Source organism: Numenius arquata, chromosome 11, assembly GCF_964106895.1.
Source record: "Numenius arquata chromosome 11, bNumArq3.hap1.1, whole genome shotgun sequence".
Taxonomy (NCBI): domain Eukaryota; kingdom Metazoa; phylum Chordata; class Aves; order Charadriiformes; family Scolopacidae; genus Numenius; species Numenius arquata.
This window is the reverse complement of record NC_133586.1, coordinates 37,898,158-37,921,244: the sequence shown is the minus strand read 5'-3', so window position 1 is coordinate 37,921,244 and position 23,087 is coordinate 37,898,158. Positions and strand designations below refer to the sequence as shown.

The window sequence follows — 23,087 nt, the reverse complement described above, 5'->3', positions numbered from 1 at the left end:
ATATAAAAGATGCAATAAGAAGGATTTAAGAAAGCAGCTTTTTGTCAGGGACCTTTGAATGTCCAGTGGTATTTATCAGCATCACTTTCTGACTAGCTTCTTTACAGAAAAAGAGGAAAAAAAAGCCCCAACTTTTGATTAATGTTGTTTTTCTTAGCCACAAAGAGCTAGATATAATGGCCGAGTGCCAGGATTCTGTTTTGACCTCAACTGAAAATATCTTTCTAAAAGTCCCCTGGAACTAGAGAATAATAAAAATAATCTTCGTCCTGAAGCTGGAGAGAAAGAGTGGATGTGAATGAAAATCCTTTCTGAGCAAAAATGTGAGAGCTGTTCTGAATGCTAATGTCAGTAGTTTGTGCAGAGTGTGTTTTTTCCCCTCTCTTTTTCACACGTGGCTGTTACCCACACAGAACTTGAAGCGTGTGGCTGAGGTGTGGATGGACGAATATGCGGAGTACATATACCAGCGCAGACCAGAGTACCGGCATCTTTCTGCAGGGGACGTCACAGCTCAGAAGGAACTTCGCAACAACCTCAACTGCAAAAGCTTCAAGTGGTTCATGAACGAGGTCGCTTGGGACTTGCCAAAATTTTACCCACCAGTGGAACCTCCGGCAGCTGCTTGGGGAGAGGCAAGTTTGTGCTCTGAAACCCGCAGTGGGCAAACAGGCTGCGGTTTGGTTTTTTAAAGCTGCCTTAGCCATGTGCTCCAGCACCGGTTTGCTGTGAGTAAGGTGGCAAGCGAGCGTTTAAAGATCCTGCTTGATACGTTTCAAAGACCAGAACTCCTCTACCATTATATGGTAGGACATTATATGTCCTTGACAGGACAAGGGGTAATGGTTTTAAATTGGAAGAGGGGAGATTTAGATTAGATATTAGGAGGAAATTGTTTATGGTGAGGGTGGTGAAGCACTGGAACAGGTTGCCCAGGGAAGGTGTGGATGCCCCATCCCTGGAAGTGTTTAAGGCCAGGCTGGATGGGGCTTTGAGCAACCTGCTGTAGTGGAGGTGTCCCTGCCCATGGCAGGGGGGTTGGAACCAAATGATCTTTAAGGTCCCCTCCACTCTAACCATTCTATGATTCTATGATTCTATATTGGCCTGATCAAAGAAGGCAATTAGGCAGCTGTTTCTATTAGTGCACATCTACAAAGAGAATAGAGACTTGGCTTGTTCTGCATGTTGTATATTTAGTAGAAGGCAGAACATGCCAGCAAGGAGGACTAGGGAGAGGCGGCAGCTTGAGCAATAGGAGAAGTCTTGTATTTCCAAAGGACTACGCAACTGTGTTGAGCTACTCTGCTCCTTAGCTTTCCCATCTGAAAGCCAGGAAAACCACCCCTGGTTTTGAAAGTCAGCTGTGTTCTGGGAAAAGAATCACCCCAGGAGTGAAGTCGTGGATTGTTACACACAACACCACAGTGGGCTCTGCAGTCCTGTAGCTAATGGGCTTTGCTGTGTCCTTGCTGTGAGGTTATTGTACAGCTGGCAATGGGTCTCAGTTTGAGTTCCTGTGCTTTCTTCTAGCTGTTACCTGCCAGCTCAGATACATAGTTAAGTGAGGAGCCTTAAAGCTTGTCTTCATACAAATACTGCCACTACTTGAGGCAATTTAAGCCATCTTTCCTATCTCTTGGTAACAGTAGGAGATTCAGTGACTAATTTACTATTTCAGATACGCAATGTAGGAACCGGACTGTGTGTAGATACTAAGCACGGAGCCCTGGGATCCCCACTGAGGCTGGAAAACTGTGTGAAGGACAGAGGAGAGACAGCATGGAACAACGTGCAGGTAACAGTCCCTCTGATAAATCATTGGCCCCTAAATAAATTTGGGGAGGGAGAAGTTATAAGAACAAATGTTTGAGAAGGAAGGCCATTGCAGAACTCTGTCAGGTGAACAGAGGGTGCTGTGCACCCCAAGGCTTGTGTGCTGGTTATACTTGATGGGCTTGTAGCAGGATGTGGCTTGTGCATGTGGCAGGGTCTGGAGCCTGGCAGACTTTGTGCAGAGCTTTTACTTCTGCTTTGAAGTTCTCAGAGTGAACAAAAGAAAGCACAAGAAAACAATATGACAAAATAATAAAAGAAACCAGTAACAAGGCAGCTGTAATATGTAACAAAGTGAATATTAACTTCAAAGGTTGTGCTGAAAGAAGTGATAGAGGAAGATCATGCATATTAATGAACCTGCAGGAGCATTCAATAACCACTTACTATCATCCTTCTGACAGGAGGCAAATGCATTATAAACACCCAACCATTGCTGGAGAGAGATGAAACCGGCCAGGCTATAGATTCACCCTCTCAACATATAAGGTGCCAGAAACGACAGCTTTATTGTAACAGAAGGGAAGGAAATATTAGTTTGTCTAAACCGTAGCAGCTGAGCTGAGAAAAGATCAAGAAAACAATGCCTCTATTACAGAGCCATGCATAACTCTTCAGGGGAATGGCTTCAGTAGTAGGAGATGGAGGGTTGTTGCATATCAATTTTGATGCATGAAAACTGGAAACGAAACCAATTTAATCGGGCACAGTCCAAAGCTAAGCTTCTGTTGTGTCAGGAGAATCTTGAACAATTAGTGTTGGCTTATGTTTAGGAAGAGAATGTGGTTTGAACTTCTGTGTAGCATTGAGCCCAAATGATTGTGGTAATTTCTCTCCCAAGAGAGTTTTAAAAGAGAGACTGAAACAAGGTAGCTTCCTTGTGCAAAAGTTTTTGGGCATGCCGCTTCAAATAGTAGCACCCTGCTCAGTACTGGTCTGTCTTACTGCCCCATGACATCTCTCTGAAGGGAGGACCATTCCTCCACCTCGTTCCAAAAGGAGCCCCCAGAACAGCCCTTCCCCTTGAGCACTGAGACAGGGGTTGAGCTGGCTAGTAGCCTTGCAGAACCATGTTGGCTACTGCTGGTCACAGAGGATACTTGCACCCTTGCCAGAGATGCTGTCCTTGTCAAAGCAGAAAGCAAAAGCTTCACAGCAGGGTCTGCATTTAAACAAGTTTATCGTTTGTGAGATTCAGTCCTACAATGCTTACAACATGTCATAAGCTAAGCCATGATTGTCAGACGGAAGATGCAGCTTGACCACAATACTGTCTCAAGCTGTGGCCAAACATAAATGCCACAGGGGCAGCGCAAGGAGCAGAGCATACACGTGGTGGTACTTCCACCAGCTGTTCTCCTGTGTCCAATCCCTGTGGCTCAGGAATTTCCAGGCCATGTGTGCTGGCATCCAGCAACTTTCATCGAGGCCCCAGCCCTGCCAGGCATTGACAGGCTGTGCCTAGTTACTAGAGCCAAAAGCCTTTCTCTTCTTTTCTGTAGTATCCCTCTTTCCACTTCACCCGAAAGTGCTGAAAGATCGTTGCAGGGTCAGTAGAAGACAGCATCAGGAAGCATTGCCCTAGTGATTGCCCTTCTGACACTCCCGTGGAGTGGGGTGGGGAGTTGGGGGCCTCCTTGTCTCTTGTCACAGAAGGTGTGGGACAGACTTTTCTCAAGGTGACTGCAGGCTGCCTGTGCAGACTTGGGTATTTACAGATGGCTTTAATTTGGAGCTCCTGTAGCTCTCTGCCTTTTTTGCTAGCTGTGAAGTGCTGTAATTGGTCAGCTGCTCACTTAATCCATGATGTATGTCTGCATTGCAGAGACATTCGAGGCTGCTATTAGTACCCAAGCTAACGAGCATGGCTGTTTGCAGCAGCACGGTCTCATTTAGCATGCTGCATGGCAGGCCATGGGGTAGCTCTTACAGACTCCCCTTGTCAGCAGTCCCTGTCCCAAGAGGTGGAAATAGTTTTTCTCTAGAAGATTTCATCTTTTCCCTGGAGCCATCCCCACCCTGTGGGCAAAGAAGGGCACATAGTGCTGCTGGTGAAAGCGCTGTACCTGGTACCAGCCACCCTGAGGGTCCTGGTTGTCCCGGCAGGTATTCACCTTCAGCTGGAGAGAAGACATCCGTCCCGGGGATCCTCAGCACACCAAGAAGTTTTGTTTTGATGCCATTTCCCACAGCAGCCCTGTCACCCTCTATGATTGTCATGGAATGAAGGGGAACCAGCTCTGGAGATACCGAAAAGTGAGTATGTGTATGTGCGTACATATTCTCATTTAAGGTGTCTATTGCCTGCAGACACTTAAGTTTCCTTTAAATGTCACCACTCATGTTTTTTTCCTTCTCTTCATGTAGCTGTGATAAGAGAATCCACAGAGAGTCTGTTGTCATTGTGCCATTAATTACCCTCGATTAGAAAGAGGTGACTCCCCTGTTCCACTGGTTAGAAATGGTGAGGGCTGCTTCTCCAGGGCTTGCTCGCTCTCCTTGCAGTCCTGTCCAGAGCTGGCAGTGAGGTGACGCAACACCCTTGCAAAACCTGTTTGCAAAGAGGTGTGCTGGGTTTGTTGGTTTGATCTGAATACTAGAAGATTGTGCCAAAAGTAGATAAGGATTTATTCGTTTTCCTGCTAAGCAATGCTTTTGTGATCAACAGGTAAGTAAATTCTTGACTCAGTGCCCTATCCTTGTCCTTGCCATCTGTGAGCACTGTGCCAGAGTGACTGCAGCAGGATGAGAGCCTGCAGGCTGGGGACCTGCCTTCAGATACAGCTTTAGAACTTCCCAGTGCAGACGTGAGGATGGGGCCGGATGCTGTTTCAAGGGGGGTGGGAATGGACCCTGACACTTGCCAACTAGTTAAGCGTGGAACAACTTCTTCAGATACATCAAGTGACGAAATAGCTTGCCTTGGGTTTTAAGACTTCTTTCTGTTGGTTTTAAACCAGCTTTGCTTCTCTGCTTAGCGACCTCACATCAAATTTCTCTTCCCCAGGACAAGACTCTCTACCATCCAGTAAGCAGCAGCTGTATGGACTGCAGTGAGAGTGACCGAAAGATCTTTATGAATAACTGCAACCCTTCATCTCCAACACAGCAGTGGATATTTGAACATACAAACTCAACTGTCTTGGAAAAATTTAACAGAAATCTTGATCTTTAAAAGACTGAGAAAATATATATATATATATTTTACAATTATAGTTTTTACTGGGGAGGGTTACAAAAAATTTTTTTAAGAATACTTTTTTTTAAACAGTTAATGAAGGTAAAAGGGAGAATCTCAGGAGAAGGTTAACTAGCAGGCCAGTCTTTATTGCAAAGATGCTGCATCCTTCTCTTCTGGGGATGGTGGAATTTTAAAGGCTTTGCCAGAGCCAGTTCTGTGCTGAGACTGAACAGAAACTCTGTTTTTAGAGGAGTCTGAATGTGATTCAAACTGCTTTGTTTTGGTTTGGTTTGGGTTTGCTTTTTTGTTTTGTTTTGTTATATTTCCCACCTGGGTCTGGTGTTAAATGATTTTGTTACCCGGGACCCTCCAGGACGTTTTGTAGCTGCTATACTACTCGCTGAAGCATTCCCATGTAGGTGCTTTATTTTCCAAAGTCTGTCTAAGCAAAATCTTGAACACAAGATTTAATCCTCTGACGTCATAGACACTAAAAAAAAAGGGCCATCAAAACGTAAAATGAAATGACTATTTTTTTGCCCTAAACCAAAATATATTTCAAACAGGTTGAGTATTATTACTTTCTAAATCATAGCTCTGATAAAGGAATGAGCTGTAGTAGAAGTGCAGCCAAGTGTTGGGAATATCACTGCAGTTATTAGCGATGAGGAATCTGGGTTTCTGGTCCATTCACTCTGCAGTCAGTTTGTCACTCACTGTTGAATCTTCAAGGTGAAAGATTAGCAGAGGGTTTTTCAAGTAAGCACAGTTCTTACAGGTGTAGATTTTTGCTAAGAGCCTTTGGATATCGTGTTCTAGATTTTTGCTAAGAGCCTTTGGATATCGTGTTCCAAATTTGCCTCTTATTCAGAGTCTTTCTAGTACAGATACATCTAGGGTTTCTCAGAGTTAAATCTACTACATGAAGGCAACTTCCATTTTTCCTTTAGAGGTTTGAAAGCTAACTTAATTCACCGTTGGTCTGACCAGATTAATTCAGGATAATTAAGTCAGGGCTGAGATGAGCCGTTGGTCTTAATCCATTTGTTCTTCAGTCTGTAGTTTGTTGCAGTCATGAGTTCTGTGTAGTGGTGTTCTAGCCTTGTGGGAAGGTGCCATTAGTCTCTCCTCCTTTCCCGATATCCACAGCACTGTACGGTTTACTGTGACTGGAAATCTGTTTGCTTAAGCAGAGATGTGGGATTGATGAGCCAATTTCATTAGTACCCTGTCCCTTGTGTAGTCCCTTAGCAGTGCAAGGTGTTACCCTTCTGGTTTGATGCAGGATCTGCCAGACACTGAATCGGAATTGTCTCATCCCAGGAGCTGGAAAAAAGTACTGACACTAAAGGATAAATGGAGGACCATTAGTTTCAAGTCTATCTGAACTGGTTAAAAATTAAGTTGTTGCAAAAAACATATAATTCAGCCCATTTAGTCTTATACTGAAGGCAGCAGTGGCATTTTCTAGTAAAAGCTGTGAATGACGGTGCAGTTAACCTTTTGCAAAGATGCTGCATAAATCAATAAAACTAGCCCTTTTCCAGTAATTGCCCAGCTCTGCAGTTTGTCCAACTGAGGAGGCAGTGTGCGGCCAGCTTGGAGAGTGAAAGGCTGCAACACTCGGGGTAGGAACGGGACACCCCTCTGGGACTCTCGATAAGCAGGGTTAACAGCCTTCCCCTCCTTGGAGGGGCGGGAAGGCTCTGCTCTGAGGTATATCTCTCTCCTGTGAAGGCAAGGAGGTTTTTGCTTAGAGTCAAGAAAGAAGCAGGCTGGCTCCCTCTGCAGACCTCCAGAAGTAAGAAGCCCTTTCTGATGTTGCCAGTTGTAGAATCACTGCCCACGTTTCAGGTGTCTTTGAGGCCATGCAGTGCTGTCTCTGTGAACTGGGAGCAGACTAGGACTCAACTGGCTGCCTCTCAAGCTCTCAAGTCTGATGTATTGACTCTGAGGCTCACAATCATTTCCACCTCTCTCATTCTCGCATCCGAGGCCACATCTGACCCGTTCTGCCAACTCACTAGGCCCGTGCAGTCACAAAGCAAGGGAAACAGGGGTGCTGGGTTGCAGCTGGGACCGGGCTCCCCAAATGTGTTGGTGTCTAACATTTTGGGAGTGAAGGAAAAAAAAAAAGCTCTAGGCTTTCCTTGTGGCAGTTTTGCAACAGTACTGCTATGGAAGTGAGACCAGTGTCAGAGTTGACATCTTATATTCTCAGTAACTACAATATGTCTGTCATTAGGATCCCTTTTCATTTTGATGGGAGACAGAGCCACTTGCCAGTGCTTTGTGTCTGATTGTTGCTTTCCTTAAGTTATTAATGCTCTCGTTAGTCTAGTAGTGCTGACTGTGGATCACTAGATGGCCTGACTACATGTCTTTATGAATGTTTTAATACCTGTGGAACAAGAAGCTGTTCATGAACAGTGCTCGTTTTTTTTATAATCGGAACACAATCAGCAAATTATATAAATGGACTGTAGGTCATTCTGCTTGCGGCTTGCAATTTTGTGTGTCTTTGTTTTCTAGCGAGAGGATTAGCTTCTGTTTCTAAAATGCATGGCTTGCTTTGTGCTTGGGCTCACCTTGTGAAGGGAGTCCTAGCTGCTTGGCTTGCTGGACGCTTGCTTCAGAGAGAACTGCAGTAACGAACAGGTCTTTTACCACTTAATGATCTTAATTTGGAGAGAAAGGAGAGCTCTTAGCAGTATGCACCAAAAGATTAGGTAATTGTTGAGGTAATTCCTGTTTGAACCGACCACCAGTACATGGAAACTGGAGCTTTAGTGTGAGTGGTCCTACTGGGTCCTTCTCAGTATGATTGATCTGATCTGTTTTCTGAAGGTTTGGGATCTGAGTGTGATAAATGCCCCACAAATTCTGTACACTTCTGACGGGCTCGCTGGGCTTTGAGCTATTAATTTATTTACATCAATTATACTTTTCAATACCCTAGAGGCTTTGCTGACTAATGAGAAGACTTAATATAGCCAACCATCCACTGATTGAGAAATAGAAGCTGTATTTCATCACCTACATCTTTAATTGAGCCTTTGCTGGGCAATCTGGTTAATTATTCCAATTACTTTTGGTTATTTGTAAGCAAAATTGCTAAAGCATGAATACATAAGCAAATCTTCACATCTGCATGCAAGTCAAGACTGGAGATTAAATACCAGTGATTATCTAATGCAAAAGAAATGTTTTCATATTTTTTCCCCCAAAATATTCAAACAACCCTTCTCTCTGAGGCTGCATAAATTCTGCTGCTTTTCAGTATCAGAATCCCAGACAACAGGGGGATCCCTGGATGTGTGTTATGTCACATAATAATACTTTGATTTGTTCTTGAAGCTCTTGTTGATTTATACTGGTGCTAATCTCTAAGGCCTACAAACAGAGTAAATAGGTTTGGGGCTCTTATGTGTGCAAGATGTCTTTTTTCATGCCTGGGAAATTAACTTTCTTTTCCACACCATAATAGAGGAATGTGTGGGCCTTACTGAAAGGGGAATACAGCATCATTAAAATAAAGATGTGCCTTTTTAAATGTAAATGTACAGCAAATGCTTAAACTTGAACCATTTCCTAGTGCCTTGCTGGACAAGAGAGAAGCGGGGAAGGGGTTGGGAGATAAGGATGTAGTGCAGTGTTTGTGTTCGTGTGTGTGTGTGTGTGTGTGTGTTTTTTAAAATGTCTGACTTTAAGTGCAAAATTTGTGTGAATGATGGTAATTCAGAAGCTCCTGAGTTTCCTCTGTTAAATTGATGTCATTAATGACTCGGGAAGGGGGGGGGGGGGGCGGGGAATCACTCCAAATAGAAAGACTTGGAAAGGATGGCAGGTTCCTCTTGGTGCACTGTAACAAGTAAAGCTGGACCAGAGAGTGTCTTGGTTTGCTGTTGGCTGTTTCACCTCACGGTGAAGGCTCACGCATTTCACCGCCATGCAAGATCCTTGCATTTTATTTTCTAAGGATCCAAATCCAAAATCACAAATAGTCCCGAAAGGATATAAAATCTGTAGCAGAAGTGTTTTTCAGAAAGCCGATGCCTTCCATCACTGGGAAACTTTTAAAGGGTGTGTTCCAATCTCTAATACAGAAGTAGCAAGAAAGCAATTTCTCAGCTTAACTTTCTTCCTGGCTTGTTTTACAGTAGTCTGTGCACGGGGCTTTGCTTTCCTTTACTGGAGGGTTCCAGTCAGCAACCTTTCCTCCTCCCGGTTGCACAGAGATATCACTGTCCTGAAACTCAAACAGGCACCACAGCAACCAGCATTGCAAGAACACAGTAGCTACTGGAGGATCATTATAGTAGCTGTGCTTGCATCACTGAGGGGAGAGGAGAGAGAGCTCCTAAAAGTCATACTGGGCAATCGTGTAACTGCTGGGCAAAAAGGGAGAAGCTTTTATCTTAAATTATCTTTCAAGATACAGACAGACACTTGAATGGTTTTGACTGGAGAGAACAGAGAGGCTCTAGCACTCAGCCCCTCACGGTTTCAATCGAAAGAGCCCTGGCAAAGTTACATCTGAAGCAGGCTGGCTCTGCTGGCACAGGGGATTGAAGTGCACGGTGCATCCCACATCCACTCCCAGCTGCTGCGGTTCCTGGTCCCGCTCACCTACTGGATTTCTGACCACTTGCAACAAAGGAGCCTGGTGGTGTCCTTAATCTGACAAGTAGGTCCTTATCTGACAAGCAGCAATGTCGGTTTCCATTTTAACAGTCATTAAGCATGAAAAGCTTCTTAAATAGTTAGCGAACTGTTGCCAAAATGCTGAGTAGTTTTAGGTTAATGTCAGAGTCTGTGGGGGTGGGATTAAAAGGTCTTTCACAGGATACATGACAAAAAGGGGAGCTGGACTGGGAGTCAGGATCACTGGGTCCTGCTCCAGTCTGCCAGTGGCCTATTACTTGGATCTTAAGCAACGAAAGTCTGTGTGCTGCAACTTCCCAGCCTGTGTAAGGTATAGCTTTAAGCAGTTTATTTGCTGACCTAATGAGTCTGTATTTTAAAACAAGCTGCAAGTCCTCACCTGGTTTGAGTGGAGAGGAGAGATGCAATGGGTGGAGAACGGGAAAGCTGAGATCTGAAATTTCCATCAGCATTCAACACACACTTGTCAATTCATTTCATATTCCTCATTAACCAGTCAGATTGATTTATTCACATAAATTTCAAGTGGAACTGAAATAAACTCAGCTCTGCTCTGATTGCTGCGTTGTACTGTCACGCTGTAACTTGGGAGATCTGTGTGTGAAACTAGGCAATGATAGATTATGGCAATCCTAATAAAAATCCTATGTCTGTTTTTTGGCTCTGCCTCTGCTAGCTGAGTATATGCTCGTTTATTCACTGCATTTGAGCTTTCTTGATGCTTCTGTATGACCCAAAAAGCTTCAATGATTCCAGCAGATGTGAGGGTTTGGGGAGTTTTATACAAAGCCACTGGATCTATGTGGTCTTAAATCTGTTAGTTCAACTCTAGAAAAAAAAAGTCCTAATCCCAATTAGAGAGCAAGCAAATGGGAACTCCAACCACAAAACAAGATAAAAACTGATCAAGCTAATAGATTAAAACCTTAGCTCTTATGATAACAATAACAAATAGCTTTAGCCTCTAGGGTGGAGAAGGGAATTGGTTTCAAAATGCATTCTCCGGGATCTCGGTGATAAGGTCTAAGTTTGTCTATTCCTCGTACTGCATGCATTTTATCTGTAAAACTGGATGGTGCCTCTTGAATCAGTGTATATTTATTTCCGTGCGTATTAGGACCAACAGCCTAATATCTGGGGGTGGTAAAGGACTTGTAGCACTTTAATGTAGTAGCTTTCATAAATCGGGAATCATTGATAGAATGCCTAGTGTTTTTAAAGTTGAATGGACTTCCTTTTATAATATATTTAAAATAAATTTTTAATGTGTTTTCTGAAACTGTGTATGCAGAAATGACTGTCCCTGCCTGGTTTGCTCCAGTGATTGATTTCCCTTCTCTCTACTTCTTACGAGAACAAGCTTAGTTACCCTGGGCTGGTATTTCTTCAGCATAGGCTTCCTAGCACATCACACGCTGGTCTCCTCCAGTCCCTTTGGGGAACATCCTTCCCGGCTGCCCTGTGAAGGTATTGGGTATAAATTGCAGGTTTTACTGTGTTCATGCACGAGCAGCCAACGGGCTCACGCCTGAGCACTGTGTTGGGCGCACGTGGCAGGATCAAGCAGCTGGGGGCTGCAGAGATGCCTGTGGGACAGGAGCTGTGAACTCCCATCTGCCCCTCACAGCTGCTTCCAGCCAGCTCTGAAATCAACAGGGACAACCCACCACACCCCAAAACTCCAGCCCAGAGGGCCCTGCACAGCTTCAGCCCAGACAAGTTTAATGAAGAGCGGCAGCCACGAGGAGAGGAAATATGTGAGGAGAAACTTAAGGAGGTGCGGACAAAGCTGGAGGAGATGTGGGAAGGAGACATGTTCATGCAAGGAGGTGCTCTGTGCCCATGGGTACAATCCTGGAGGGACCATGGCCATGGTGGATGACTTGTGCCAAGGTTCCTTCCTTGACACTCCCAAGGGATAGTGGCCATGGACAACCTTTGGTAGGGCACACTGGGAAGCACAGAGGAGCAGAGAAAACCCAGCACCCAGCACAAGTGAAGACAGTTACTTGACCCTGATGTCCTGCATCACCCATCATCTCACTGAATGAATTGGGACAGACTGCATATGGCAAAAGGCGGGGTGAGACTAGGAACGAGGGGGGACAGATGTTTGGGTGAAATTTAGCCAAAGGAAAGAGGAGGAAAATTGTTTACTTCAGTGTGTGTGTCTTTTTTTTCTCAATACCCAAATCAAATACCTGCCAGCCACACTCTTTTTAATGAACCCCAGGATATTATGGGCCTTCTTGGCCACCAGGGCACATTGGTGGCTCATGGTCAACTTGTTGTCCACCAGGACTCTCAGGTCCCTCTCTGCAGAGCTGGATAAAAAGTTAAAATCACCCAAGCCTATACACACATCTTGTCTGAACTATCTTTTCCTGCATTTTGAGGGAGCTCATCATCCCACGACTGTTGCCCAGCTTGGGGCAGGATGAAGCTGTTGCTCTCCCTTTCTCTGCACATCTGCCCGGAGAGCAACCACTGATAGATCCATCCTACATCTTGGTTTCCAGGGAAGCGTTTTTAACAGCTCACTGCCCATTTTGTGTTCTAGTCTTTGGGCGGGGAGAGCAGTCTTTCAGTCCAAGGCAAGGTAAGTTTATGGGCATTGCTCATGGCCCTATCCCATGTTCCCATTAGGATCCCTAGCACTTTCTAGTCGCCACTTCATTTCTTCCCAACACTCCTTTTTACTTAACTCCATGGGGTGAAAAACAGTCAAATAAACGGAAGGGAGACAAACAATAGCATGTGTGAGAATCTGCATATGTGAAAATCAGCAAGGCTTGCTCCCAAGGGAAGACTGTGCTGTGATTCTTGGGCCACGAGAACATTTCCCAGAGGGGGAGTATGTGCCAAAAGCTGTGACAGTTTAAGCATTTTAGCAGGTTCAATATGTGCCACCCTAGAAAAATGCTGAGGAGAGTGGGAGTCTTGGCGGAAGGTGCTAGGGCAGAGTCTCCATTGGCCACCAAGGTAAAGAAAATGGAAATGGTCTGATTCCTGACTGGAGGTATAAAAAAAATAAAAAGGGCTTCTTCCCAGCACATCTTCAGCAGCACAGACCTTTTGGAAAGCAGCATTTCTGTCCCAAGAACCCTGAATGGCTGCATTAAAACAGTAAGTTCCAGATGACAGCTACATCGCAGACCTATCTTTAGAGGGTAGTGCTGCTCCAGCTGAGATTTAAAGGCCTGTGCAGGTTCCCCTAATTTGATTAGAGGGCTGGCTTGGATGGGCAGGCTATTACAGCTTCAAAAGCACTAAAGCTGCCTGGGTGCTGATGGGTTTATGAAACATTGTTTCTCACTTCATTGCAGCTCCCTCGAAGAATTATTAGATCAGGTTAGTGATAGATACCTAATAAAGAATGTCTCTATGAGGCAGTTTATTTCACAGCAAGGTAGTTCCAGACTAGCAGACTGTGAAATCTCGAGGTTCCCATGAGGATAAATATGCTGAAATAAACTGCAATTATACGAACAACTCCATGCACTTTTTTTTTTAAAAAAGGTGTCATTGTGTTAGCCTGAGCTGGAAGTACTTAGCACTGAATTAGCAAACAGACAGTGACAAAAGCAGGTGGGTTGTTTTTTTTTCCTCTTAGTAGGCATTGCAAAACAACTTAAAATCCTTTCATTTGCATGAGATGAGAGTTTGCAGCTAAAGATGAAATACAACCTGATAGTAAGTACCAACCTGTTCTAGCCGATGGTGCCTGTTCCTCCAGCCGCTCCCAGCCTCCCATAGAATGGTTCAGGGAGCACCTGCAGAATCTCCTCCTCACGGAGACATGAGGAAGTCCTGCCTGTTACGATCACGTTCCCTTTTATCTAGTTGCTAGCTGCTGTTATCATCTGTCCCTACAGTTGGTGCTTTCAGCTTCCCGAATGTCCTTCTGCAAGATTTTGTCAGCCTGCCATTTTATTTTAATTTGTAATGCTAAGGTGAACCTAGAAAGCTTGCTATCAGGAGCTCTGAGATCACTGTCAGCCTTCTGGTGTTTTCCCTTTCCCAAAAACAAGGGAGTATCTGTATGGGTTTTGCCAGGAGGCTATTACTTCAGGCAGGAAGATCCCAAGCGCTTTGGCCAGGGGCTTTTATAAAAGGCAGCGTCTTGCTTTTTTAAATCTCTTTGCCCTTCACTAACCACCTGTTGGTCTGTGGCTCAAGTCATTTCTTTCCATCACCTTCCCATTGGAGTGGCTGGCTTCTGGGAGCGGCGTCCCCAGGAGAGTGCACTGTGGTTCTCTAGTAGTCACACGGCCAAACAGGAATTAGTAATTGCCTAGTAAAACTGAGACAAGAGGCAGACTTATTCTGCGACGTGTTTGATATTGCAAGGACTGCCTGGAAAATACATATTTTAGCATGCCTCAGTCTTCTTGTGGGGAGCAGGCAGAACAGTCTGCAAGACGCCTGTGTCAGCGTTACCGTGGAACAGGCTGATCTGATGACCGAGGGCTTTGAGGAGACTCTTTCTTGCAAAGGTATTTTGTGTGTGTGATTCAGCACAGTTCATCCTGTGCTAAAGCACATTGTTCCATGTGTGGGATTTCAGACTTTGAAGTAATTTTAGTCTATAGAGCCGTTTTTTTTTTTTCAGTTTGTGCAAAAAGTCTTTTCTTCAGGAAGATGAAATCCTTTTCCATTTACAGCTGCCCACGCACCTTTGACAATACAATGGTATTACAGAGGTGACAGCATTTCCAGAAGAAACATCTTTTCTCTACAGATCAGTAGGAATTTCTTTATTCCCCTCTCTCATTTTACGTTTTTGGTTTTTTGTTTTTGGTGGGTTTTTTTGTTTGGTTTTTTTTTGTTGTTTTTTTTGTGAAGATGAAAGAAATGCAAAGCTTCAAGTCAGATTGCTTTGGGAAACACTTTCCCAGGTCCAATCTTTTCACTATCCCTGCCTTGTAATTAGTTAAAAAAAAAAAAAAAAGTAAAAATCCATCTTCTTTAATAGTATTTCAGACAGAACTCCTACCTACACAGGAGCCTCATGTGAGGAGGTAGCTGAGAACGGGCGGCTGGGGGGTATGTCGACATGAGTTTTGCACAAGTGACCGGGCGAGAGCCGCCGGTACAGCTCTGGCCGGTGGCAGACAGGCTGGGGCGGGCGAGTGCCGCGGCCGGAGGCTTGTGTTTCGCTGTGGGGAGCGGAGGAAGCCCGAAAGGCCGGCGGGGGACCGGGGACGAGGCCGGATACCCGCTCCTGCAGCTCCCGAGGCGAAAGGAGAGGCCGAGTTTCTTCAGCCTCCTGACGGGAAGAGTGAGTGAGGGGCGGCCGGAGGTCGCTGCGGGGTGGCCGAGGGGGGATGAGAGGCGGCCGGGAGTCGCTGAGGACCGGCCGGTCCCACCGCTCCCCTCACAGCCCGGCGGGGTGGGGGGGGGGGAGGAGGAGGAGGAGGAACTGCGGTGCCCTGGCAACGGCGCGCTGCCCCCCCGCCCTTCCCCGCGCGCCTCTCTCCCGCCGACCTTCCGGCTGCCGTGCGAAGGCGGAGGCGGGCCGAGGCCGGACGGCGGCTGTTGACTGACAGCGCCTCCCACTAATCGAGACGCGGAGCGGCAGAGGCGCGCCCCGCCCCTCCAGCCGCACCGCCCAACCAGCGCCCCGGCTGCTGAGGCGGGGGAGGCGGGACTTCCGCTGCCGGGGAGGCGGTTTTGTGTGTGTGTGAGTGTGAGCGGTGTGTGCGGGGTCCCGGCTTCCCCGCGGGCGGCGGCGCTTGGCGGGCCCGGCCTGGCCCGGCCCGGCCCGGCCCGGCCTCCACGGCCACCGCTGAGGGGCGGCGGCGGCGGGCGGCCCTTCCTCCCGGCGGCGCTGAGGGGGGTCCCCCCCTTGAGGGGGCTCCGGCGATAGTGGGGGGCCCCCGCGGGGGGGCGGCGGGGTCCCCCCCTGAGGGCGCGGAGCGGCCCGGCGGCGGCGGTTTCCCCGGTTGTCGGTTCCCCGGGCGGGGTGAGGGGCGGGCAGGTGGGCGATGAATGGTTTCAGCACCGAGGAGGACAGCCGGGATGGGCCTCCCGCCGCCCCCTTCTACGGCCAGAGCTGCTGCCTCATCGACGACGGGGACCGCTGCGTGCGCCCCGCCGGCAACGCGTCCTTCAGCAAGAGGATCCAGAAGAGCATCTCTCAGAAGAAGCTGAAGCTGGACATCGACAAAAGTGTGAGTTGCGGCCTCCGCCGGTTCCCCCTCCCGCCTCCCCCGAGGGGCCGGGCGGGCGGGCTCGCCGTCCCCAGCCCGCCACCGCACTGCGGTCCGTCCCTCCCGGCGGGGCCGCGCTCCCCGCGCCGCCGGCCGGCGGAAAGTTGTTTTCTCCGCTCGGCGAGTTGAGCTTTGCGATTGCCCCGGGGATGGAGGGAGGCGGGGGGGGGGGGGGGGGTGGTCCCTTAACCCCGGTAAGCTGTGGGGAGAGGGGTCTGTGGGGTGCGACGGTTTGTGCCGCAGGCTGCGTTCCTCTGGCCCGCCTTTTCCCCTCTCCAATGTCACTGCGCTGGGGTAAGAGAAAAACACGCCTGAGTAAAGACACGGCTTTTTCCTCGCGACACTGGTTATCTTGTGAGGATTAATGAAGCGGCGCAAGAAACCGTGTTTGCGTTGAAAGCTCTCATGCGGTGGGGAGCAGATGTTGTTCAAAGGGACGAACCGTCTTTGCTTCGCAGGCAATAGTGCCGTTTTAATTTCACTTTCGTATTGAAAACCTCTGATGCTGCAAGGTGGAATCAACGATGTGGGTTACTATTTCAGTTAGGTGTCACCGACGCTACTTTTTAATCGGTAAGAATTCGCGTTCTGGTGAAGCCGACTATTAAAAATGAACTCTTGCATCTAACTTGAAAGGCGAGCCTCTTCCACAGGGCACTTGCGTGCTTGTTCGCTGGTCGGCATTAAACGGCCCGGTTTGCTGCTGACCGCTTAATGACATTAAGTGACAGCTGTCAGCTCAAGATAGAAAGTAACAAAATGGGTACAGGAGAGCTCTCCGTCAAGATTTTGGAAGGAATTTCTCAGAAGTGACTCGGTTAGCGGAATTCTGCTCTGCGTGCTTTTCTTACCTGATCTTTAAAGCTTAAAACCATTACAAAAAAAAAAAAAAATATCGTGAAGTTTTAAATCAGTCTGTTTGGCAGCTTCCCCAGTTGGTTAGGTCGCTTTTGCATAGCCGAAATACATCATGTCACGGGAAGAGAGTGACTCGATTTTAAATATAATGTTACTCTTAAAAAACAGAGTGTTTCTCCTAGTTGTAGTTCTCAGCAGATTTGACTAGTGGTATAGTAATTTCTTGTGGTTTGGGAATGATTCTTTGTTGACAGATATAAGGCTTTAGAAATAAAAAGAGGAAATTGGACTAATTAACTCAAAATGAAGGGAAAGCACGAAGTGGGCTGCATAAAGTGATTTTTGAATGTAGAGTGTCTGTGTCATATGAAGACATTTTTGCCTTACAGGTACCAAATAATTTTAATCATTTGACATTTTTTGTTGTATATATGCAAATTCTAGTGAGATAATATCGGTTTAAAAGCAGTTTCCCTGGCAGGATAAGCTATAGGAAAAAGATTTTTGCTTTTAGCTTGCATGTTTTAATTGAGGTAATTAGCCAACTTCTATTTGATCTGAATTTTGAAACACTTGCATTAATAATCTTAGGTACTATTTAAACCAGAAAGTTCACAAGAGTGGAACAGAATGATGTTTCTCTTGCTAGTGACCTGGTAGTAACTCCTAAAGCAAATGGACTTCCTCTAGACAATTGCCTATTTTTTCCCTGACGTGATTACAACCATAAAAAAAGAAACGTATTATCTGCGGAGGTTCAGGTTCAGCTGGAGCTCTTAAGGCAAGAAAAATGAAGGACTCTAGTCTTTGTAATGTAAATTAACTCAAGAGTATGATTTCAGTCCTGGAGTTTAAGATTAGAAACTCCTCAGTGTCATGAGGCAGTCAGTCATTCCAGTCATGAGGGATGCACTCTCTGATACTGATGTCTAAGTGGCTGTTGTTGAGTGCTGTTTCTACAGTACCTGTTTTGATTCCTTTTTCACCACTTCTAATTCTTAGGTGAGACATCTGTATATTTGTGATTTTCACAAGAACTTCATTCAAAGTGTCCGAAACAAAAGAAAGAGGAAGACAAGTGATGATGGAGGTGACTCCCCTGAGCATGAAACTGATGTCCCAGAGGTTAGTAAGTGCCAAGTGGGTGTAGAATGCTTTACCAATTTTGAACATGTTACATTTTGACTTGGGTGTTTTCATGTATCGGGAAATATTTAAATTTTAAATTGCAGCTCCGCTGAAACTGCTATGGAGTTACTCTCATATTTCAGGAAGACTTTATTCTGATATGTATTGTACTAATTTTCTTCTTCATTCCTGTATGAGTTCTTTGCCCATGTAAAGTTGTCTATAAAAGGACGCTTCGTGTATGTACTGCTTCCAGAGAGCTGTTAAAATGGTATTTTATATTAATTCTTTTTTAAACGTAAATTAAGTTATTTTCAGTGGTGACTGAGGAACTGATAATGGCTTTTTGTTACCTAGCATGCATCATTTTGCAAATACACTAAAGAATCCAATAGGTCAGTCTCTCTATGTTTGGGTATATGATAACCAAGGATATTAAGCTTCTCCAGACCTTTGTCTGTATGGTTATTTTTAGCACTATTTACAGTTACCTTAAAATAATTTGTATCATCTTTTTATTTTCAGGAAATAGGCCTGCTTTGTTTGGTTGGTTGGATGGGGGTTTTTTTCAGTGTTACAGAAGTCTAGAATATTCTCTTCTCTGTGCCATTGTGCTCTGTATTTGCTTTGGTGATATTTCTGGTACTGTTGACACTGCAAAAAGTTGTGCAAAGGTGATGTTCGCGGAGGTTCTGAGCTCTGGCCACATCAGTAGAGCCCTCTGCTGGAAGTGCCACCCATATCGGCAAAAAGCATTTTATTTCTGAAAAAAACCCACCAAGAATTGTTTTGCCAGCAAAGCTGTGTCTACACACCTCCTGTATGCACGTGTTGAAAGAGTAGCAAGTTTTGTGTTTGTTTTTTTTTCTTAAGGATACCTGACCTTTTGTTGTAGCTGTTTGTGTTTCCATTCTACAGGGTTCTCCATCAAAACTTTCCCGTACAGGCTTTACGTTAGTTGCCAGGATGGTTGGTGAAGGTCCAACTGGCATCTAACAATGTTAATGCTGTAGACCATACAGGGTATTTGGTGGTTAAAAACTGAGGGATGCACGTCACCTAACTGAGTAGGGAACTCTGCAGTGTGTCAGTTTTAATGTCATTTTCTTCTTGGTTTTCAGCAGAGATTCCTTTTGTCTTTGAAACATGGCATTTTCCACATGATCTTCATCTTCCTTCCTGTAGCCTCCCCCACCACCACCCTTGCTTTTAAACTGTGCACTTCCCATTGAAGTATTTGAATTTCATTTCTTCTCTGTCTCTGTACCCTGTTTTATGTCACAAGCCATTTGTTCAGTGCCTGCTAAATTGATATTTCATGTGTGAGCTTTTTTAAACCTTGTGGGAACAAAAGGTTCCCCTTTGCTTGGAGGTTGCAGAGGTGTAATTGAGAGCAGAAATTGGCCAGCAGTTCTGTTGACAGCATGTGAACCAGAACAAAATTTTGTATTTCCCCGAGGCTATTTTCGTCCTTTAGCATTAACAAATACAAAATATACTTAGATCTGTCAGTAAGGTAAGCGATGTGGTTCTGAATGCAGGCAAGGAGCAGTCCTGTTGAGGAAGAAATAGTTATTTTTAGATAACTCTACATTTTTGCCTAATAGAAGCTAAAGGTAGTGCTCATCCTCTCTTCTCTGCATCACTTCCAGGTTGACTTGTTCCAGCTCCAAGTGAACACTCTGCGACGTTACAAAAGACATTATAAGTTGCAGACCAGGCCTGGACTCAACAAGGCTCAGCTAGCAGAAGTAAGTGATGACAGAGGTAGTATCGTCTCTGTTAGTAAAAAATCTTTTTATCTCCTCTGCTGAAGCACACGTTTCTTGGACACTAGTACCTGTAGTTATTCTCTAACTACCGTACTCTGCGAGAGGTTTCAGGGGATGACACCAACAGAAAGCTGCATGATTTCTTTTACCTGAGACAGTCGTGGAATACATGGAAGCTGCCTCTTGAAAGCATGTTTTAATAACTTGCTTTTCTCTGTTTCGTTTCCCTCCTTGTTCATAGTCACAATCTGTTACCTCTAGGAAGCAGAAACAGAACGTATTTTCCGGTGGCTTAGGTGTTAACTGAAGATGGCTGTTGTATTGAAACTCAGACTTACACGCTACTGGTCACCTTAAGTGCCCCTGTTAGTTTTTCTTTCCTTGCAGGCCCTTGAACTGGTTGGAATTGCTTCTTATTAAAGGCAAAATCACTAACCATGACTACAGATTCTTTATTTCCCTCCCTTGTCCTGATGTCTTATGATTCTGTATTAAGTCAATAAAAGGCTCTTTCCTCAAGGGCCTCTACTGCTGCTTTCTCACCATATGGGGTACTTGTTAAGAAAGATCTCTCTGTAACTCTGTTATTTAAGCTAGTTGTGCTTGGTGTGCATCTGCTCTGCTCTCTTTCCTGACTTGATCTTAAGGCTTTCTGTGGGAAAAGTCTTCTTTAAACTTGAAAAGAATGTAGCAGTTACTGAATAGTAACGAGGTTGTTTTTGTAAGCTGAGGCTTTCACAACTCTCTGCCCAAAACTGTGTTTTGCTTTTGCTTTAAAGAACAACAACCAGCAGACCAAAAAAGACAGCAAGACACTGTTGCTCTCCTTCAAAGTTAACTAGGGAATGAATACACGGAATATAGAGAATGTGTAGTGTACTGCATGTAAGGAGTAAGGTGAACGAAGCAGGGTGGGTGTGTGTCCTCATTAGTAGTTCTGGATTGTCATGTTCTAGCTAACCTCCTGCTGTGAAGGACTACTTAGGCAATTTACCATGAGTGTGCCCAGGAGGGAAAGGAAAAAAAAAACACAAAACCCAAACAAAAACTACTGTGCAAGCGGAAAATAAAGGGAGCCTAACTTAAAGTTGTCACACACTTCCCAGATTTCCTGTGAAGTCTGAGCAGCTTTGACCCTACGCTGGATCCTCGTCCAGCTCCCATGCTTGAATCACTGCTGCCTGAGGCTCTTAGACTCCTGCTGCTACCCCACCGTAAGGAAAACTAAAACTTCCATAAATCTTCTTGGAGTGACTTATTGCTCAGCCTACATCAACATCCAGTTCTGGAGCTGTATTGGGTACCAAAAAAGAGCTTCTTCCGTATGAGAAGCAGATCTCGTCCAGCTCCAACATGTGTTCTACGTTCATTTTCTGAGGAAAGAGCAGCTAATGGTTCAGGGCTTATGTTAATGTCAGAGAGGGGCAGCCCTAACCAAATCCTAACCCCCCCATTGCAAGTTCCCTGGTGTTTTTTTCAGTCAAGACTTATCCAGTGTGTTTTCCTTTGGAGTCTAAAACTCTGCTACATCTGGTTCACACAGCAAAGTGTTTCAATATTTCTGACGCTCTCCTTCAGAATACTGAGATGCAGGGAAAACTTGCTCTCCAAATAATCTCGGCATGAAATGCTGCTTAGGAGAGGCTCCGCTGCTTTGGCAGGAGGACATTCTGGCTTCCAAATTCCGCTTGTAGGTTGGCTGCAAATACTGCTGACATAGCAAGACTATGCTATGTTCATATGCACATTCCAGCTGTAAAAAGAGAGAGAGGTAAATGAAGACTGACAGTTTGAATTGGTGCATGTTTGACTAAGGGTGTATTGCACTCAGTGGCCATAAAATTGTTTTTGGAAAGTGAAGAGAAACCCTGTTCTGATTATTTCTACTTTTTAATTTCAGAATTTCTGTCTTTTTACATGTTGTCCTTCTAGACTGTCAGTCGTCACTTCAGGAATATTCCAGTGAATGAAAAAGAGACGCTTGCATATTTCATCTATATGGTGAAGAACAACAAGAGCAGGCTGGACCAGAAATCAGAAAGTAGCAAGCAACTAGAATGAAGATTAACAAGACTTGGAATAAGAGACACCTTGAAGGAACAGATGGTATTGTGCATTTTAGGTATATGCAAACTGTTCAAGTATATTGTAAATTTTTTTTTAAAATGCAGTAAGTCTGGATGACAGAAAAAAATATAGACTTTCTTATCAGGAATATTTGAAAACATGTGCCCAGCATGTTCCTGAAGACTTCTTTCCCTCATTTCAAAGTCACATTGGAATAAAGAAATGAGGATAATGAGGAAACCAAGTAAACCTGTAGGACTGTGGAGTTTGCTAACTTGGTGTTTTAAACCATTTCTGGAAATCTGCATCTCAGTGCAATTCAGATCACAGATGAAATTTTTTCACTGAATTCGGACTGCATCACAAACCACCATGCAGTTTGTCTTGGCGCAGGACTGGAATAGCAGCAGAGATAAAATTCATTATCGAGGTGCATGGGTCAGAAATTTGTCTGAAGCTTGCTCCCCACCTACACACGCTCTGGCTTGCCTTGAGTCAGTGCTTCACGTCCCAAAATTCTACAAATGCTCCAGCTCACCAAATCTACTCCAGTGAACGCTACTTGACTAGTCTGAAATTGATTTTTTTTTTTTTTTTTTTTTTAAACCGTATTTCCTCTCGCCCCCTTCCAACGTGGATGTCAAACAACTCTCTGCAATCTCTTCTTCTAATTGCTTTTATTTAAGAAGTCACCAATTAATCGTCTGTATGCATTTAAAAATTTCTGCATTTCCTCCGAATGTGGTATTAAGGCAAATACAGCTTATTTGCTGGGTTTGATCATGTTGGTAGAAATGCTTATTTAATTCACTTATGCGTATTTCCCTTGTATTCAGGGCTCAGTGATGGTAGGTTAAACAACAGTTTAAGATATCTGTCTCTTAATCTCTGTCAGATCAGGTATCAAGCATCACAGGCGATGTGAATTTTATACTGAAGCCAGTCTTCAGCAGGTGTCACAAAACTGCTGCGTGGATTAGTGGGCTCGGCAGCCCCTGTTTAATATAAAGCAGACTTATGCTAATGGGTGTAGCACCACAACCAGGGTAGTGAACTGACTGGAGCATGATGCATTTCATCTGTCTTTGCAACAGGCTAAAAGTATCGAAGCAGTTGCCTTTTGTGAGCATTACGTGTGCTTCCGTAAGAGCTGTGTGAGTGGACAGCTGGTGCTCTTTAACTGGGCGCTGTAGGAGAAGATCCCTCTGATTTTGTTATTTAAAGCCAAGGTGTCCTTACGAATAACACAGTGGTTATTTTGGTAAAAGAAGCTTATAGAAGTGTTGGTCGTGACTGACTGTTCTTTAGTGACCTCAAATTCTATTCAAGGGGATCTCATGATTTAAAGCACCGCTCTGTTTCTTTGCT

General features: G+C 45.0%; 2 protein-coding genes across 6 annotated transcripts in view; both read left to right on the top strand.

Moving 5' to 3' along the window:
- GALNT10 (polypeptide N-acetylgalactosaminyltransferase 10) overlaps positions 1–5,011 on the top strand; it is an 84,534-nt gene extending 79,523 nt beyond the window's left edge. For all 3 annotated transcript variants that reach the window (XM_074155860.1, XM_074155859.1, XM_074155858.1), the window contains 4 exons: positions 414–635; positions 1,682–1,798; positions 3,943–4,092; positions 4,844–5,011. In XM_074155860.1, the coding sequence (XP_074011961.1) occupies positions 414–635; positions 1,682–1,798; positions 3,943–4,092; positions 4,844–5,011 (657 nt within the window). The remainder of the gene's footprint in view (positions 1–413; positions 636–1,681; positions 1,799–3,942; positions 4,093–4,843) is intronic.
- A 10,658-nt stretch (positions 5,012–15,669) lies between these two features.
- SAP30L (SAP30 like) lies at positions 15,670–21,713 on the top strand. 3 transcript variants are annotated; one of them, XM_074156177.1, is made up of 4 exons: positions 15,670–15,855; positions 17,755–17,877; positions 19,533–19,631; positions 21,585–21,713. In XM_074156177.1, the coding sequence occupies exons 1-4, from the start codon at positions 15,670–15,672 to the stop codon at positions 21,711–21,713; spliced, it is 537 nt and encodes a 178-aa protein (XP_074012278.1). The 3 variants fall into 3 exon arrangements, with proteins under 3 accessions (XP_074012278.1, XP_074012280.1, XP_074012279.1); XM_074156179.1 differs by lacking the exon at positions 17,755–17,877 and having other exon boundaries at positions 19,548–19,631; XM_074156178.1 differs by lacking the exon at positions 17,755–17,877.
- Positions 21,714–23,087: the final 1,374 nt, after the last annotated feature.